This window comes from Vulpes vulpes, chromosome 15, assembly GCF_048418805.1.
Source record: "Vulpes vulpes isolate BD-2025 chromosome 15, VulVul3, whole genome shotgun sequence".
NCBI lineage: Eukaryota > Metazoa > Chordata > Mammalia > Carnivora > Canidae > Vulpes > Vulpes vulpes.
In genome coordinates, this window is record NC_132794.1 from 4,279,620 (window position 1) to 4,299,623 (window position 20,004).

The 20,004-nt window shown below is 48.6% G+C and overlaps 1 protein-coding gene across 2 annotated transcripts in view; it reads right to left on the reverse strand.

The window, feature by feature from the left end:
• Window positions 1-2,833: 2,833 nt before the first annotated feature.
• FAM3B (FAM3 metabolism regulating signaling molecule B) overlaps window positions 2,834-20,004 on the reverse strand; it is a 32,612-nt gene continuing 15,441 nt past the window's right edge. For both annotated transcript variants that reach the window (XM_025983364.2, XM_025983362.2), the window contains 5 exons: window positions 12,328-12,386; window positions 11,136-11,186; window positions 10,192-10,279; window positions 8,489-8,621; window positions 2,834-2,957 (listed from right to left, as the gene is read on the reverse strand). In XM_025983364.2, coding sequence (XP_025839149.1) covers window positions 2,868-2,957; window positions 8,489-8,621; window positions 10,192-10,279; window positions 11,136-11,186; window positions 12,328-12,386 — 421 coding nt within the window. In that variant the 3' untranslated portion in view covers window positions 2,834-2,867. The remainder of the gene's footprint in view (window positions 2,958-8,488; window positions 8,622-10,191; window positions 10,280-11,135; window positions 11,187-12,327; window positions 12,387-20,004) is intronic.

A 20,004-nucleotide genomic window follows, 5' to 3' on the forward strand; every position in this document is an offset into this window, starting at 1 on the left:
TCCCGGTGCATGGAGCCTGCTTCTCCCTCTGCCTGTGTCTCTGCCTCTCTCTCTCTCTCTGTGTGACTATCATAAATAAAAACTTAAAAAAAAATGAAAGTTTAGGGTGAAAACATAAGCCTGATGAAGGGAAAATGGCCAAAGTCGCCGCTGAGGAGGACGCTTTCAGGAAGCTGCGTGTTTGGCAGGCGGTGAGCTTGGCAGGCGAGCGTCAGCAGGTGGCACAGTGAGAACAGGCGTGGGGCCCTCCCAGGTGCTGGCGCCCAGGAGGCTGGGACGTGTCCACACTCAGCACCCTCGTGGGCAGGAAACAGGACACGGACCGTTCACGGTCCCTGTGCGCCAGGTAGGGACATGCCAGTGAGGGCCACTGCGGGCGCCAGCAGAGGCCGAGGGCTCCCAGCCGGGAGGCCCTGGGACCTCATCGCTGACAGTGAACTAAGATCAATGGGGCTGGGATGCCTGGGTGGCTCAGCAGTTGAGCATCTTCCTTCAGCTCAGGGTGTGATCCCGGGGTCCTGGGATCGAGTCCCACTTTGGGCTTCCTGCACGGAGCCTGCTTCTCCCTTTGCCTGCGTCTCTGCCTCTCTGTGTGTCTCTCATGAACAAATAAATAAAATTTTAAAAATAAAATCAATGGGACTATGAAAATGTAGTAATTCCCGCCAGAGTAAAAATAGTATCCATGTCCCTGCGCTGCCATAGCAAACCCCACAGACCGGGCGGCTTAAACAGCAGACATTTATTCTCCCTCAGTCTGGAGACCCAAGTGCAAGGCGTTGGCCGGGCCGTGCACCCTCCACGGGCTCCAGAGGACATCTGTTCCAGGCCCCTCCCAGGCTTCTAGGGCTTTGCTGATGGGGTTTCTTGGCTTGTAGAAGCATCACCTGGACCTCTGCCTCTATGCTCTGTGTCCACGTCCCCCTTTTTCATAAGGACACGGTCACACTGGCTTGCGGTCCACCCACTTCCCTCCGACATACTACACCATGAGGACCCTACTTTCAAATAAGGTCACATTCTGAGGCACCAGGGGTTAGGATTTCAACTTAGGAGTTTTGTGGGGACCTAATTTAGTCCCTAACAGGGTCTGAGCCACAGTCTTACCCTGTGGTTTGCAGACTTCTCTGCAGAGAGAGGCCCTGGCTCCCCGAGGGGCTGCTGCTCAGGGCGGCGGGCCTGCAGGTGCCAGCTCCTCCCTGGGCCAGAGCATGCTTGGCTTTCAGGGTCAGCGTATCCTGCTCACAAAGACTCACCCCTTGCCTGAGGGAGGACAGCCACGTTCCCCTACGTGCTTGATACCTCCTGGGCTCACACATGTCCTGACCGGAGCTCTGAGGGCACCTGGGATTTCTGCTCCTCCTGGCTTCCCTGCTGACAGGGACCCTCCTCTGGCTCCCAGCACCCAGCGGCCAAGCCCTGGCCGACCTGCGACTCACTTGTCATACGAAGGAGAAATCCGTGCCGTCGTAAGCCACCCAGACTGGGGTGTTTGATGACTTCAGCACCAGATTCGATGGCGCTGAAACTCAAGGTGCCTGGTGCTGCTGGGTTTTTGACAGGAGTCCTGTTGATAAAGATGCTTGAACGCATTCACCCATCCCTCTCCCACATGAAACAGGCTCGGGAGGCATCACCGATCCGACCTCAGAGCCAGGCTCGGGAAGGGTGTTGGAATGGGCGCTTGATGGGGTGCCTGGGGGGCTCAGTCAATTGAGCGTCTGCCTTCGGCTCAGGTCATGATCCCGGGGTCCTGGGATCGAGTCCCACGTCGGGCTCCCGGCTCAGCAGGGAGTCTGTTTCTCCCTCTCTCTTTGCTCCTCTGCCTGCTTATGTTCACGCTCTCTCTCAAATAAATAAAATCTTCTTTTTTTTTTTAAAAAAAAGGGTGCTTGGCAATGGCATGACTTCCCCAACCCCAAATCAGATGCACTGTGGGACAGCCTTCACCCTTCACCACCCGTCACCAAGCGTGGATATCTTGGACACTCGGATCTTATGATGTGTCTCCTGGGAAGCGTGGGGTATCCAGTTGTCCTCCTGAGAGCAGAGCCTGCCGGCCCACCCCATGACACACAGGCCACACCTGGAGTGCCACCTTTGCATCTGCCTGGGTCTCCTCCACCATCATGATGCCGGTGCCAGGGGCCAGGCATGCCCAGATTTGTGGGGTGAAGGAGTAGTAAGTTCTCGAGCCCCGGGAGCGTTCAAGGGCTCGGTGGGAGTTGACCAAGGCAGCTTTGCCAAGCCCGCAGGAGAGGGCAGTCCTTTTTTTTTTTTTTTAATTTTATTTTTATGACAGTCACACACAAAGAGAGAGAGAGAGAGGCAGAGACACAGGCAGAGGGAGAAGCAGGCTCCATGCACCGGGAGCCCAACGTGGGATTCGATCCCGGGTCTCCAGGATCGCGCCCTGGGCCAAAGGCAGGCGCTAAACTGCTGCGCCACCCAGGGATCCCCAGGAGAGGGCAGTCCTAAAGGACGGTGGGCTTGGTGGTAATGCAACGGAGGAGGCCTTATCTGTACAGCCGCCTGGGCCACACGTGGCTCACGCTCAGGTCCCATCCCACCGCAGGTCCACAGCCGGACAAGCAGGCCTTGCCTCCCCCAGCCTGTCCTCTCCAGACCCCATCCACTCCTTCCCTCGCAGTTCCCATCCCTTCTACTCTTCCTGCTTGCTAACGCCTTCGCTACAGAAATTCTGGCATAAACAGACTGTGGGCTGAGGTTGCACACAACTAGCAAATACTGCTTGCCTGAAGACAAACCTCAAATACTCATCAAATATTGACTGTTGGTTAAGATTCTTGGGCCAGTCCACACCACACTGGTCTACACATTAACACATTTATTAAGGCCGTGCAACGTTAGCTTGGCATTTTCGGTATGCAGCCTTCTATCTGGATCTCTGCGGGCCAGCCCGAGTATCTGTTTCTTGCATTATCAGAGTGGTTGATCTGTGGAAAGAAGAGAAAAGAATTTGATTTATCCACTATTTTATTCAACAAATATTTAACATGTCAGCTACGAGCAAACTCAGAGAGAGCATCACTTCCTAGAGTGGGATTTGCTCTAACCTACTCTGGGTAATTGATTTTTTTTCCACGACGTGTTTCTTAATATTTGAACCAGGTGTTAATAAGGCTCTAGAACCTTCTGCAAGGATACAGATGTTGTATAATCTACGCCGTCCAGTAGAGTAGCCACCAGCCATGTTGGATTCGTGAGTACTTAAAACGTGGCTAGTGTGACTGATGGACTGAATTTTAAATTCTATTTAATTTAAATACATTTAAATGTCAATGCAAATTTGGCTAGGGGCTGCCATATTGGACAGCAAAGCTCGAATGTTTAATTTTCAATTCCCTGTGTGGAGGGCTGTATTTTTTTCAGGGAAACTATAGAGTCCCTTGCTCAGCAACTGTGTGTTCATACTGACTGGGCTTTTGTCCTTCATATCTTTGATTCTTTCACCCATAATGGAGCACCTTGACCTCATGTGGAAGAAGAATAATCTGATAATCTGCATTGTTATAGGACGATGGAATTCCAGTTTTACATTCCTTTTTATATAACAGCTTTATGAAGATGTCATTCACATACTATAAAATTTTCCCATTTAAAGTGTATAATTCAATAATTTTAGTATTGTGGACTCAATAGTCCACAGAGGTATGCCACCACCACCACCACAATCAATTAAGAGCATTTCCATCATCTGAACAAGCAAGCACATACCTGTCCGTAGTCACTCCCCATTGTCCACAGCCCTGGGTGGTCACTCATCTACTTTCCATCTCTATGGATTTTGCCTATTCTGGAAATTTCATATAAATGGGCTAATACTAATATGTTGTTTTTTTGTGTGTTTGATTTTCTTCACTTAGCATGTCTGAAGGTTCATCATCCATGTTGTAGCATGGATTGGCAAGTCATCTCTTTAAGCGGCTGTGGAATATTCCAGTGACTGGCTATACCGTATCTTATTATACATGTTTTTACCCATTAATCAGACATTTGGGAAATGCAGACTCACTGCATGGACTTCTAAATTCTATTTGAATTTTAAATTCTATTGAATTTAAATACATTTGGCTGTTTTCCATTTTTTTGGCTATTATGGGTAATACTGATGTGTGAATTCTTGTACAAGTTTGGGTGAGCATATGTTTTCATTCTCTCAGGTAGATGTTTATGAGTAGGATTGCTGGGTTATCTGGTAACTGTATGTCTAACTTTTTGAGGAACTGCCAGCATGTTTCCCAAGGCGGCTGGATATCGCATTTCCTCCAGAAATTAGAACAAGGGTTCTAATTTCTCCACATCCTCATCCACATTTCTTACTGTTTTGTGTGTTACAGCCATCCTAGTGAGTGGGAGGTGGTGTCTCACTGGGGTTTTTATGTGCTTTTTCCTAATGGCCAAGGAGGAGCATCTTTTCACGCGCTTGTTGCCCATCTACATGTCTTTGAAGAACAGTCTATTCAGATCCTTTGCCCATTTTATAATTGGGTTGTCCTTCTATTATTGAGTTGTAACAGTTCTTTATATATTCTGGATACAAGTCCTTCATTTGCACATGTTTTCTCCCATTCTGTGAGTTACCTTTGCAATTTCTGGATGGTACCTGTGCTCTCTTCTGTTGTTTGTGCTTTTGGTGTCATATCAAAGAAACCCAAGGTCACAAAGACTTACGCCTCTTTTCTTCTGAGAGTTTAGTAGTTCTAGCTCTTACATCTGGATATTTGACCCATTTTGACTGAATTTTTGTCTAGGGTGTGACGTAGGGGCCAAAATTTATTGTTCAGCATGAGGATATCCAGTTGTTTCAGTGCCACTTATTGCAAACATGACTCATTCCCCAGGGCCCAGCATGGGAGAGCTGTGTGACGCGTAGAGGAGAGCAGAGTGGAGCGGCAGTGGCTTCCCTGGCGTGTGGAGCATATGCAGCATGGAAATACCAGTAGGGAGGGACTGGCTGGGCTGCAGGGGTCTTTGCTCTGGTTCCAGATCACCAGGGACCAAGATGGAGACCATGCCAGAGGGGATGCTGATGATGGCCCCGTGCTGAGTGCACCACGCGGGGCAGGCTGACCACCCACGGTTCTTGTGAAGACAAGGAGGCTCAGACACATGACATCAGAGTCCTTGGGTCACACAGCTCGGCGGGACAGAGTCTAGGTCCAAACCCAGGCTACACTGCTTCCGACTCCTCTCCTCCTTCATTTCTTAGTTGTGGGTCTCAGATTCCTCCTCCTTTATAAAACCGGAATCTGCCTTAAAGTCTGACAGGAGCCGGGTTTTCGATGACAACAATGGCATGAGCTGCCAACAGAAGCTTCTCCCAGGTTCTCCTCAGATCCATGATGTAGATGTGGTCGCTTTTCCTTCCCTGGACGTACTGTGCGTTCAGAAGTCAAAGTTGATGCCACCCCACGTGGTTTCCTGCTGCAAGCAATTCTAGGACATCCTCTTCCTTAAGGGCTCTGGACGCTGTGACAGTTTCCCTTTAAGGCAGGACAGGAAGGCAGAACAAGGCTGTGTGGACCCTTCAGAGGGTCCACAGTGTGGACAAAAAAGCAAGTCCCTTACATGTTAAAATTCAGTTCAGTGGGTTAGTGGGGCTGGTGAACATGTGGGCTGTGCCTGGCAAGCCGGCTCTGGGAACAGCGGGGGGATGCATGTGACAGTGGCTGGGGCCAGGGCTTGGGAGGCCCACCCCACACAGCCACACAGCACCCTCGGGGAAGTCCACGCAGTGAGTCTGCATTTCCCAAACAGGAAGACACACTGATTCCTCCAATAGCACTTGACCTGAGCTCTGGGTGAGGCTGGCTTGAGGCCCTGGTGCCCCAGCTCAGGCCTCACCAACATCCAGGCAAACCGCCTTTCGTGCCCCAAGCCACAGCTCTAACAGCTCCCACGAAAGCTGCTCACCGCATTCAGGTCTCATCTTCATGCTCTTGTAACAACTGGGACAAGAACCTTCAGCCCACACATGTAGGCAAGACAAGCATTTTCCCGACGTTCCCGTAGAGCCCCCGTTCCAAAACACTCTGGTCCTCTAAACTCAGGGCAGCGCTTGGATACCCACTCTCACCTTGATTCCTCTCCTTCTAGAAACTCTCTTCTAAAGGAGACAGGAGAGAAAGGACTACTGCTACTTTGCAATTCAAATGAGGTTTTATTTTAAGTGTCTCAGCTGAACATTAATAGGGAACCTGTCTGTTGAGATGTTAACCCTGAGTTAAAAAGGGATTCAAGCCTCACGCCAGGCTTCTCTGATCCTGTGGATGCTCGGGTGCCAGAGGGCACAGGGATGGGGGCCGCACTTCCTGCGGGGTCTGGCCTGTGCTCTGCTGGGTCCCTGACCTGGGGCAGGTGGGAGAGGCCGAGGGAGCTGGGGGAGGCTGGGAAGGGGGGGAGGGGGGACAGAGAGGCCAGGAGGTGATGTTAGGGGGAAGCTGGGATGTGCTCAAGGAATTGAGGCCTCCGTCCTGTCGTCCTGTCGTGAAAATCAGAGCAATGGGTCCAACCCTTTGTTTGCATCAGGATCACCAGTCAGGCCCCACCCTGAGGCTCTGGTTCAGGTGGCCTGTGTAGGGTTGGGAATGGCAGGCTGGGGGTGGACTGGTGGGAAGGGGCAGGGGAAGCTCCAGGAATCTGCCCTGGGTTCCAGGGCTCTGCTCAGTTTCCCTGCTGGGCCCTGCATGCTAGTCTCATGTAACCCTCAGGGACCCTTATGTGACAGGTACAGTTTTCATTCCTTCCTTGCTAGAGATGATTCTCCGGCACAGGGAGGTCAAGTAACTTTCCCAGGACCACACAGCTGAGTGGGTAAAGCCTGGAGATCCCAAACATGCCAGACTGCTACCGATCATGCACGGGGGCGAGAGAGGAGACGCTGCATTACTACACGGGGTCAGCCTGACGAAGGCCACGGGTCCGTGGGGCGCATCCCCGCATCACAGCCGCTGGGCCCCGAGGAGCTACCTAGCTTTCACCTCACTGCCCGGGGCACCAGAGCGAGGCCCGCAGAGGTAAAGTGGCTGGGCATGTGGGATCACAAGTGGCCCCTGGCAAACCTGACACTGGAAGCCAAGCCCCCCTGCCCCGCTGTGCCTGGCCTACCTCACCACGAGGTGCGTGTCCAGGCGGTGAAGGCCCGTGACAGTGGTACCACGCAGAGCCCGGGGAATGCCTCTCTGACTAGGACAAGTCCCTGAGGTCTCAACTGTACACCGGGTGTCCACATGGCTCATTAGTACCGAGAAGTCTATGCTAGGGCACCGGGTACATGCTTCTAACGTGTTCTGTATGATTGGCTTCCTGTCTGCAGAACGTGAGAGGTACAAGGGGAAACATGCTTTTCTAGATGCGTGCTAAAATAACCCTGATTTCTGAACCCCCAGAGTAGGGGCATCACAGAAGCCGTGGGCCTTCCCTGGGAGCTGGTCATGAGTTATCTGGGGCGGGGCCACACTGAAATCCCACCTCACGCACCCCCCTTCCCAGCGAGGGTGGTCCTGCCAACAAGGAGAGGTCCCGCTGCTGTTTCTGTCTCCCTTCCCAGACCCAGAACCACAGCAGACGGTGCCGGGAGGGGACCTGGACCAGGTGTCCCAGCCTCAGGTCGGGAGCAGCCTCTCACACGGCCAGGACACGTCCATTCCCTGCCTCCTTTGAGTTTCTGGCTCCTGGAAAGGAAGCCCTTCTCCTGGGAAGAGTCGGTGACCACCCCACGGCAGTGCTGGCAACCCTTCCTCTCTGGAAACTGTCCCATCTCCTAAAAGGCAGCGTCTCCAAAAGAGGTGCCAGCTTGTGACTCCCACATCGTGTGCCAGTGCTCAGCTGGAATCTTCACAGGTGACCAAGTTAATCCGTTAGATTTGTTCTCTTGCTCTTTACTATTCTTCCATAAAGAGGACACGGTGGTGGTGGGGGGGGGGGGGACTTAACAATCCATCATGCATCGAGCTACGGCAACGGTGCACGCTTATGCTGTGTTTGGCCCCCGCACGCACAGTGCCAGCACTGTCACCAGCCTCCGAACAGAGGCGGGTCACAGGAGGCTTGCCACGAATTGTGTTGGCAGCAGCACGACGGAAAAGTGGGACCAACGGCCCATAAAGAATCGACTCGACCTTCCATCGAGTGCCTTTTCCTGATGGAATGGGCAAGGTCACAAGCACCCGTGATGGACTGTTTTACTAACAGTGACGTACCAAGCACCCACTGCGTGGAAGGCGAGATTCACCCCGGACGCGGGAATGCAGGGTCCCAGGCACAGGGACTTCTCCCACGGGAGAAGCGAGGGCTCAAAGCCGGGGAAGCCGGCTCCGTGTGGCCCTGTGTGGCCCGCGCTTAGCGCAGGAGTGTCGTGGAGGCAGGAAGCCGTCACCAGCCCACAGCTTTTCACATCACGGGGCATCTTCTACTACTAACCACTCGTGGGAAGTGACATTGATTAAAAAAAAAAAACACTCACATTTTCTCTCTGAATGTCTGCAGGAAGTTCGAAGCCTTTTGCTGTAAGAAATACCCAGCTGGACCTGAACTGTATGTTCCTGATTTGTTTACTTCCAAGTGCTTCTATGACCTTCTTGGCGTCCTCCTTCAGCCTGGGGGGGGGGGGGGGGGGAGGGCGTGTGAGCGTGGCCTGTGGGGACTCCGGTGTGTCGCGCGGCGCATGTCCGAGGCAAGAGGCTTCCCCAGCAACCCACCTCCTCCTGGGGCGGACAGCGGGAGGAGGTCAGATTTCTAGTTAAGCATGTAACGGGCATCAGGGCCTCTTTCAGCCTCAGATTTGGGCACAGGGTTTTAATTCTCAATTCTCAAAAGCCCTGTGTTGGGGTTCAACTGCCTCCTCATGTTCGGCCAACATTACGTTTGGTCTTTGCTGTCTCTCCTGTTCACTGGCCACAAAAGGTGGCGGACAGAAGTTGCTGAAAGATGAAAGGAAAGGTCAAAATGGTCCTTTTCATTTTCAGAGAGGTCAGTATCAAAAAAGAAGAAATTATGGGGGCGCCTGGGCAGCTCAGGGGTGGAGCATCTGCCTTCGGCCCAGGGCGTGATCCCGGGGTCCCGGGATCGAGTCCCGCATCAGGGTCCCTGCGTGGAGCCTGCTTCTCCCTCTGCCTGGGTCTCTGCCTCTCTCTCTCTGGGTCTCTCATGAATAAATAAGTAAATTTAAAAAAAAAAAAGAAAGAAAACAAACTTCTGAAACAATGCTAAAAGCACGCAGCTTAGGGTAAGGAGAGCAAAGAGGAGAAGGGAAAAGTAAAAAAAAAAAAAAAAAAAAAAAAGAGCTTCCAATTTTCCGGAGTCAAATCAGAATTTTCCCAAGCGTGTTATCAAATAACTTCTGTCTGGCGAGGCGCTCTGTTGAAAACAGGATCTGAGGTCAAATTATTTGGGAGAAGGCCGTGTTCGGGGCCACCCTGGAAAGCGTACAGGCCACACAAAGACTCTTTGGTTCCTGGAAGTTTGGCAGCGGACACACGTTTACTCAGGAGAGCAAACTTCCGAGAGACTCGGAGCCAGGCCCACTGCTCCCTACAGAAAGCTGCGTGTGCGCGCTTCCTTTTCATCCTATCGCTACTCATCTAGAGAATTCTTCTCAGTGGCCTTTCCTGTTTCTCGAAGTCCCACCCTGGGTCTGGCTTTTTTGCACCAAGTGTTAATTCTTCTGTCCTAATTATGGTCAGTGGTGGTTCCGTCTTGCTACCTGGGAATGTTCCTCAGCTTCTAGTCCTCACGAACCCTGATGGCTACTTGTGGGGTTTTTTTTTTTTTTTTTGGAAACCCCATCTGCTTTGTCATGGGGCTCCTGTTCCTTCTCCTTAAGAAACCATCCCGTGGGACAACCGGGCGGCTCAGCGGTGGAGCATCTGCCTTCGGCTCAGGGTGTAACCCGGGGGTCCTGAGATCGAGTCCCGCATCGGGCTCCCCGCATGGAGCCTGCTTCTCCCTCTGCCTGTGTCTCTGCCTCTCTCTGTGTGTCTCTCATGAATAAATAAGTAAAATCTTTAAACAAAACAAAACCTTGCTCCTTGGATTTGCTTTCTTTCCTAGAGCACGCTCCTGAGCACCCCCCCCCCCCCCCACCCAGCAGGCCTGGTCTCTCCACCAGCCAGCTTCCCCAGCCCCCCTCCCCTACGCACTCCACCGTGACAAACCCAGACACCTCACCCGCTGGCACCGTCATCCTGGGTCACCATGAAGAGCAGGGACTTCGGAGGTGCGCTCTGAATGAAGCTTGCCATCAGTCCAGAGTTATCTAGAGGGTCAAAGCAAATCAATTTTAGGGTCTTCTCTGTTCACTTGCCCTGGACGCTGTGCCTCCTCTGCTCTTAGGGGCCATGTCCTCTCTGAAACCTTCGATTCCTGGAGTTCGTCCCGTGACCACACACAGGGTGCTCTAGCTCCACGAGCGAGTGGCCGCTGGGCTCCACGGTGGGAACAGCGGGGGTGAGGGGCACGAGCAGATAGTGCAGATTCTGTGACTCGAACCCGAGACCAGCAACACGCTGGCCGGCACAGGCGGGGCATCTTCTGCAACGACTAACCAGGCCCGACAGCAGAGCGGCCCCAGGACACTAACGTGCAGAACGGGGGCGAGAAATCAGATTTTTAAATAATTCTCACTGTTCAATAAAGACAAAAGGGGCTGCTATACCCTGACTGCCCAGTGGGCTCAAGCCCAGTGCCCAGAGCACAGAGACCCCGGAAGGAGAAGGGGCGCCGTGTGTCCCAGGATGTGTGTTCTGAGCCCAGCAGGACACCATGAGCAGGACAGGGGCAATGATGACGCTCAGGGCTCGAAAAAATGATCACATTTTTTACATATATTTGATTAAAAAAAAAAAAAAGTTCTCTTTCTCATTATCTGAGGAAGGAACAAAAGGGCAAGTGTGACCAGAGAAGACATTTTCTAGATAACACTTTCCAGCTCGATCATGTGAACTCACTTAGAGACCGGAAGGGCTTGTGGAAGATTGTTCTAGAACATTCCTCTGAGCTTCTGGCAACTTTTTTAGTAGACAAAATGAGAGTGTTGGACACTTTTGTTTGGGTCTTTTTATCTTAATGCTCCTAATTCATTTTAATTTTCATAGGAAAATTCCTTTTCTTACCACCTTCGACCATATTAAAATATTGTGTTGCTCTCACTTTTCCAGTCAGATCTGAAAAGAAAAGAAATCGGTTTTAAAAGAAAGTTCACTGGACTTGGGGCACGTGTGGCACGCGTGCTCAGAACAGCACACTCAGCTGTCCCCGTGGGCAGGCCGGGAAGGCGGCTGGTGGGCTGCTCTAGAGCTTTCCTCCCGTCTGCTTCCAGTTAGTTGGAGCCCACGCTCTTTCCCGCCACCCCTCTGCTCCCACAGGAACACCAGAGCGCCCGCCTCGGCCCTCCCCACTTCATACTTTGGGTTTTCCAGCGGGATTCTCAGAGTGGGCACATATTGTCCCTGGTCCCCACAGCCCCGTGGTCAGGGGGCTGGACGCTCCGTGTGCTCTCAGACACGGCACCTTCCCTAGCTCTGACAGCTCTCCTGGTCACGGGCCCCCAGTGGCAATCATGCCGGGATGTCCTCCCCAGGCTTTGTCCCTCGTGGCCTTTGCTCACAGAGGGGGACCTGGCTGCTGGCTCTCCCTCCATGGGGCCGCCGGGAATCCAAGAGCAGCCCCAGGATGGTCTGTGCTCCCACAGCCTGCTTATCTGATTTTACCCCTGCCTTCTGCTGGCCCCTTTTTTGTTTTTACAAAAGCCTATTTTTTTTTTTTAAATTTTTTTTTTTTAATTTTATTTATTTATGATAGTCACAGAGAGAGAGAGAGAGAGAGAGGCAGAGACACAGGCAGAGGGAGAAGCAGGCTCCATGCACCGGGAGCCTGACGTGGGATTCGATCCCGGGTCTCCAGGATCGCGCCCTGGGCCAAAGGCAGGCACCAAACCGCTGCGCCACCCAGGGATCCCATACAAAAGCCTATTTAATTTGACTTTTTTTTTTAAAGTTTATTTATTTTTAGTAATCTCTACACCCAACACGGGGCTCGACTCACGACCCTGAGATCAAGAGTCGCAGGTTCCTCTGACTGAGCCAGCCAGGAACCCTGGACTGTTTTTGTTTTTTGCAGGAACCATAATCCGTAACAATAATCCGTAAAGTGAAGCATTATAAAAATAATCAAATAATTTTAAAGTGCATTAAAATACAAGCCTAGACTAGATCATTTGCAAAAATCATCAAAAACTCAAAGTCACTTGAAAATCCACTTGTGGAACTTTCAGAGAAGTTTGAAAGACAATATTTAATGACTCACAGTCGACAATGGCAATATTTATTCCTCTTCCAACATTTCCAGTCTTTTCTCCGATGAGCCTGAAATGTAAATAAGAGTTAGTCAAAGAATCCTGTAACTAAGCAATGAGTAGGGCTCCCTGTTCCATGAGCTCTTCTCTTGGGAGAATCACTCCTCCAACCATTGGCACTTACCATTTCCTCGAAGTTACGCAAAGGCCTTGACCCAGCTCCCTCCAAAGTCACTCGACATATACCCACCCCCAAGGTTCTATAGACTCAGTCCCTCCGGGAACCTGGAAACTGAATTTAATCTTATCATCTGGACAAACGGCGAGGGAGAGGAAAGTCTAGGATTTGTTTACCACAGGCTCTTTATGCACATTTTCTCACTGAACACTCAACCGCTCCCAAGCATTCATTTTTCCACCTTACAGATAAGAAGTCGTAAGAAGTGGATCAGTTGGGATGGATCTGACCCAAGTCTGGTATCCACGTACACACCCTCTCTTCTCATACTAACGGAGGCTTTGCTGGACTCCTGGCGATTTTTTTATCTCGCCACAAGGTGTATGCCAGCTTACCTCCTCAAATAAATACCTTTTATTACTTCACTTAATTTTCACTTTTAATTGGAGAATAAATCTCAACTTCAAATGCACTGTGCCCTAAAACCAGTAAGAAGACTGACTTTCCTGGAGATGGTATTTATTACTGAGGATCCTGGAATTGTGTGTGTGCGTGCGTGTGTGCATGTGCAAGCATTCTCTGTCAAGTTTTAGAATCAGTGATATGCTAGTGTCACAAAAAGAATTTGTAAGTTTTCCTCCTTTTCACATGCTTGGGAATAGTGAATATAGCTCTGTAACATTCTCCTCTGGACACATTTATCTAAACTCCCCTGGGGGATTCCCAGGCTAAGTCCTTTTTGGAACAGTAGGTTTTTGACAATTTTAGAGAATATTCTGTACTATATTGAAAGAGAAAAAGAAACTTCCATTTATGACAGTGGAAAGTGGGGAGTGATCTGAATCTAACCTCTCATAGAGAAAAATTTTAAAATGGGATTTAAAGAATATATCCACTTGACCATATTGGAGACACAACAAGGAAATAAAGAGTTTTGAAGCCAGGATGTGGGAAAACACGGAGTTTCAGGTCGGGGAGCCCAGCAAGCACAGCTACTTTGCTTCAGGAACATTGGCTAATTCCAGAAAAAGTGCCAATGACGATGAGTAGCGCTTCTGGCACCTTGTGAGGTGAGGCTAGGGACAAAATTGGAAGCCAGGCCCACCAACAGGAAGGCCATGTTAAATCCTCCAATCTTATAGGGGTTGGGGTAAAAAATGATTGAATCTTGAAAATAAGAATGAACCAGAAATAGGTCAGAACTTGAATAACCACAGCCAAGTTTTAAGTCAACTGGGTGGGTCCCCCCAAATCTCAGTCCTTAATATTTATTCAGATCATTCTATTCTGCTAATGATTCTAAGTCCCTGTTAAAAACAAAGACCCTCAGAAAAAGAAGATACCATCTAATACCTTAAATACCTTAAATTGAAAAAAAAAAAAAAAGAAAGAAAACCCACGGGGCATCTGGGTAGCTCAGTTGGTTCAGTATCTGCCTTTGGCTCAGGTCATGATCCTGGGATCCTGGGATCCTGGGATCGGGCCCTGCATGGGGCTCCCTGCTCAGCAGACAGCCTGCTTCTCCCTCTGCCTGCCATTCCCCACCCCACCCCCAACTTGTGCTCTCTTTCAAATAAATGAATAAATAAAATCTTTAAAAAACCCACAATTTCTCAAATGCACAGTCTGTCACACTATCAAATGTCACCTAGGACGTAACGAGAGATGTCAACATAAAAAAGTGTCAATGAAACCAGCCGAAAATAATAGATAACAGTGACAGACTCATAAGGGCTCTAAATAGATTATCCAAAATATTTTAAAATAACTATACTTAATATGCTTATGAAAATAATTAATAAAAGCAAAACATTTCAAACTGGAAACTACCAAAAAAAGTGATATGAAGATTTAGAAGAAGTACAAAATGAAGCTCTAAATCTAAATGTAACAAATGCAATCAGTAGTTAACAGAGGGCTTAGCAGCAGATGAGGCCCAGTAGAAGATCTGCTGAACTGAGCAACAGTTCAGAGGAAGACAGCTCTGTCTACGATGGAAGACAGAAAGATACAAAGATGGAAAATACAAAATAAACGGAGGGCTATAGGGAATATAATAATAGGATCTAACGTATGTTTGTTAGGAGCCTCAGATGATCAGAAGAAGGCAAATGGGGCAGGAGATGCAGTGACAGAGAATTTGCTAAATGTGATGAAGGACTTCAATCTGTACATATTTAAAAAACACAATGAACCTCCGAAGAAGATAAAGCAATAACAGCAGACACAGCAGGGTGCAAGTGCTGAAAACCAAAGACAAGGGGGGAAAATCTTAAAGACAATGCAGGAGGGGGGAAAAAGGCAGCTACTTTCATTGTATCTGCAATTCGATTGTTGGCTGACTCTTGCGGGAAACAATGGAAGCCAGAAGACCATGGAATGATATCCAAATGGGTTGAAACACAACCTGGAAAAATATCTTTTAGTACCAAAGAAGGAATAAAGATATTTCAGAGAAACATAAACTGAGACAATTCACCACCAGCAGACCATACAGAAGCTTTTGTTCTATATCCTTTGCTGTAATAAACCTTACTTATCTGCAAGTGTTAGCTGTTACTGAGTCTCAGAAAGTCCCTCCAGAAGATCAAAGTTGAGAGTAGTTGTACAATCCCCCAAAACAATATCTAACTGAAATAGATGCACATGTGCGCCAACAAACATGTAATTATATGACACCTTTGATGTACAGGTGAACTTATTTCAGTTTTTTTTTTTAAAGATTTTATTTATTTATTCATGAGAGACACAGAGGGAGAGAGGCAGAGACATAGGCAGAGGGAGATGCAGGCTCCATGCAGGGAGCCTGATCTGGGACTTGGTCCCAGGACTCCAGGATCACACCCTGGACCGAAGGCAGGCGCTAAACCACTGAGCCACCCAGGGATTCCCCACAGCTTGTTTTCAATTCTAGAGTTTCTCTTGTTTTTCTTTGGGTTTTTTTTTAAAAAATGTAAATATGCAATTCATTCACATGGTTCAAAAGTCACCATTATGTGTATGAAATAAAATCAGACCCAAAGAAATCTTCCCTACACCCTCCACTTTGTTCTCTTCAACCCCTGTTCCCATCTCCATCAATGGCTTTTCTGTTCTCCACACAGAAAAGCCAATCTAAAAACAAAACTACTAGAACTAAAAAGTGGGCTTAGCAAGGTTGTGGGATATAAGATAATTATACAAAAATCTATAGTTTTAGTTTCTGATTTGTCCTCCCAGTGTTTATTTTTATGTCAAAAAATGAGCAAATTGTGTGTGTATAATTAATACACATTCAGGGATACGGATATATACCTGGATGAGTACATTTATATATGACTATATTTATGCATACGTCTGTATCCCTTACCTTATTCTTTTATAACAATCTGGCAAATGTGTTGCTCTGAGTTCTGTGAGCCATTCTAGCAAATAACCAAGCCCAAGGAGGGGGACATGGGAACTCTGATTTATAGGCATTCAGAAGGATAGTGACAATCTGGGACTTGTGATTGGCATCTGAAGCCACCTGGAGGGAGAGTGTCTTGTGAGACAAAGCCCTTAACCTGTGGGGTCTGAGGCCATCTTCAAGTAGACAGTATCAGAATTGAATTGAATTGTAGATGCCCCACCCCCCGCGCCAGTTGGCATTGAAGATAATTGCTTGATGGGGGGGAATAACTACCACACACATTTGATAACCAGAGTACAAATGCACTCAATGCACTCAGAATACTGTGTGTAGCATAAAGGAAAACAATAGTTTTTTTTTTTTTAACGCACCCCAAAATAATGAAGCTCACCAAGAAGAAACAGATAACTTGAGTAGCTCTGTATTTATTAAAGAAGGTGAAATTTGTAGTTAAAAATCTTCTCACAAAGAAAACTCCAGGCCAGAAGGCTTCACTGGAGAATTGCATCAAACCTTTAAAGAAATAATACCAATTCTGTATTAACCTCTCCCAGAATATTGACGAGGAGAGAATACTCACCAACATATTCGACCCCGATACCAAAGCCAGAGAAAAAAATAACAGGAAAACCACAGACTAATATCCCTCATGAACGTAGATACTAAACTTCTTAACAAAATTTTAGCAAATTGAATCCAGTATATAAAAAGGATAATATATCACAAGCAAGCAGGATTTATCTAAAAAATGCAAGGTTGGGGCAGCCTGGGTGGCTCAGTGGTTTAGCGCCTGCCTTCGGCCCAGGGCATGATCCTGGAGACCTGGGATTGAGTCCCGCATTGGGCTCTCTGCATGGAGCCTGCTTCTCCCTCTGCCTGTGTCTCTGCCTCTCTCTCTCTGTCTCTCATGAATAAATAAATAGTCTTTAAAAAAAAAAAAAAAAAAGGAAAGCTTTTACCTTTAAAAAAAAAAAAAAGCAAGGTTGGTTTAACATTCAGAAATGTAATTCACCACATGAGCAGGCTAAAAAAGACAAATCATAGAATCACCTCAAGAGATGCAGAAAAAAACATCTGACAAAATCCAATATCCATCACTGATTAAAAATTCTCAGAAACCATGAAATAGAAGGCATTTCCTCAACCTGATAAAGGGCTTCTATGAAAAATCCGTAGTAAACATCATACTTAATGATGAATGATAGAATGCTTTCTCTCTAAGACAAGGAAAAAGGCAATGATGTCTACTCTCATTTCGATTCACTATTATAATGGAGGTTCGATCCAATGCAATCAGGCAAGAAAAAGCAAAAGCAAAGGCATGCAGATGAAAAAGTGGAAAACTGCCTTTTATTGGGGTGGGGGGCCGTTAGCTGACATTATCATCCACATAGAAAAGCCAATCTAAAAACAAAACTACTAGAACTAAAAAGTGAGCTTAGCAAGGTTGTGGGATATAAAATAATTATAGAAAAACCAATTGTATTTCTATGTACTAGCAATGAAGAGTTAGAAATTAAAATTTTTAAAAATATAATATACTACAGCATCAAAAGTGAAATACTTAGAGATTAATACAGTAAAAGAGCTCCAAAATGTGTACACTGAATATCGTCAAAACATCTTTGACACCAGTTAAAGAAAATTTAAGTCAATGGAGAGCTAACAATGCTTGTTGTGTAAAAGATGCAATATTGCTAAGATGTCAATTCTCAGCAAACTGATCTGGAAATCCAATGCAATCCTGTTCAAAAGCCAACAGGCTTTTGTGTAGGAATTTATATGCTGATCCTAAAATTCATACGGATATGGAAAGAATCTAAAATATTCAAAATAATTTTGAAAAAAAAGAAAAAGAAAACTGAAGAAATTATGTTTTGGGGGCACCTGGGTGGCTCAGCAGTTGAGCATCTGCCTTAGGCTCAGGTCGTGACTCCAGGGTCCTGGAGCCTGCTTCTCCCTCTGCCCATGAATAAATAAATAAAATCTTTAAAACAAATTAAAAATAATTTCACCATGTTAAAAAAAGCAAACAAACCTGGAGGCCACCATTTGTTTATGTGACCGGGCCACGCACTCAGTCACGTAACCGACATGCTGACTCTGACCTTAAAACATAAGCTTCCCCCGTGTCAGTATGACTTTTCAGTCATGAACAGGTAACGAATATCGCCAATCTCGATAACAAGTCACACCAGGAAACACTGCACTGACTCATGCCTGCTTCCAACACCGTGACCACTGGGCTCTGGGCTTTCTGACCCCTGTCTGTTGGGACGGCTCCTGTTCTCCAACTGTTCCTCACTCAGTAAAACATTCAAACCAAGTAAAGCCCATTGGATTTTCTTTAGGTGGTCTTCATAACCCAAGTGCTGGACCTTGATCAAACTGAAATGGCACAGTCAGTGCAATGACCGAATCAGGACCGGGTGAGGAAGAGGACGGGAGCGTTGGTGGTGAAACCACCGAGTGGCCAGTCCACAGATAATGCCCAACTCGGGGGAAGCCGAGAAGTGCGAGCACGGGCCTGCCATCTGGAGATAGGGAAGGAAGGAGAGAGGCTGAAGGCAGAGGTGGCTGTCCCCACGGAGGGCTGGTGGCACAAAGGAAATGAGCGGCGGGAAACTGTTGTTTGTCTTTCTACATGAATGTCTATTTTCTCTATAGGATGGTGAGACGGCCACAGCCCAGCACCTTCTGCTCCATGAGCTGACCACAGCAGCACGCGAGGCTAACCCAAGTGAGTGACCCTCCTTAGGTCTCTGCTCATGTTCACTCCTCTGTTGGTTTTAACCTGCTTTTATTCGGGTCTACCCTGCTTTCCATCGCACTGTATTCCGAAAAACATGTGGAATGCTGTTTGAAGGCAGGCGAGCTACGTTTGGGTCCCACATAGCCATATCGTTAGGTGTTCCGTTAGACAACCGGATTCAAGTCCGTCTACCCAGCACGTCCAAGGATGCCAGGACGGAATCCTGGCTCTGCCACCACCTAGCTGCGTGACGAGGGGCGAGTGACTGGATCTGCCCATGAACCAGTTTCCTTGTCTGCATCGTGGGGGTGACAAATGGTATACCTCACAGCAAGTCACACGAGGCTGATACGTGGGCGCGTTAGTCTGTACCGAGTAAGCATGATGCTGTCGCTGTGACACCATGGTCAGGGGACTGTGCAACAGGCTCTGGGCACTGTGCAACAGTGGAAATCCCGGGCTCTGGGGTCTGACTCAGAACAAGCCCCTTCTGGCCACATGATTCTGATGAGCATCCCCATTCCACTGTCCCACTGGCTCCCAGATCTCCCCCCATCCTTACAATGGGATCCTCAGTTTTCAGGCTGAACACTGGTCTCATCCACAGACCTCGTTGACCATCGCATTCAACGGGACACTCATCTCTGAAGCTCCACAGCCCCACCCAAAATTACCATATAGCATTCACCATGGACGTCCGGAAAATATGTTTCTCCAAGTGTAATGGTTCTTGGAGGGGAAGGGAGTGATCTGGCCACCCAGGTGACACGTGGTAGTGTCTAGAGACATGTGTGGTTGTCATGCCTGGACGGGGTGGCCCACGGCATCCAGCAAGGAGGCGCCCAGGATGCTGCAAAGCACACCTTGTACAGCACAGTCACTGGTCTGCAGGGTCAGCCGTGTTGAAGTGGAGAACCCTGAGCTGTGATATAAGCTCCTTGATCACAAGAGCCACATTTATTACTGTTATTGGCCCCCCGAGCCACCTGGGGGTTCACCTGAAGGAATGTCTACCGATAAGCATCCGGGCGGAGTGAAGTAGGCCTTTAGTAAGCGATGGACCTGCACAGGGGGTATGGTTTCTGTTCACCTCCCTATACGGAATGGGGATGTGCCGAGGCCACGCCAGGAGGGGACGCTGAGCCCAGGGTGGCTCGTGTCTGGGTGTGCCTTGCACTCCTGGTGGGGGGCGGGGGGGGGGGGGTAAGGCAAGCGCAGAGACATACGAACTAACAGTGGCGGAGAGGGACGGGCGGCGAGGGCTGAGGGCTACCGCGGTGACCCAGCCGACTACGTGGAAGAAAGGGGCACCCAGTTGGGAGAAAGGGGTACGTAACTGGGAAAGGCTTCCTCCCAGTGCTGGGACC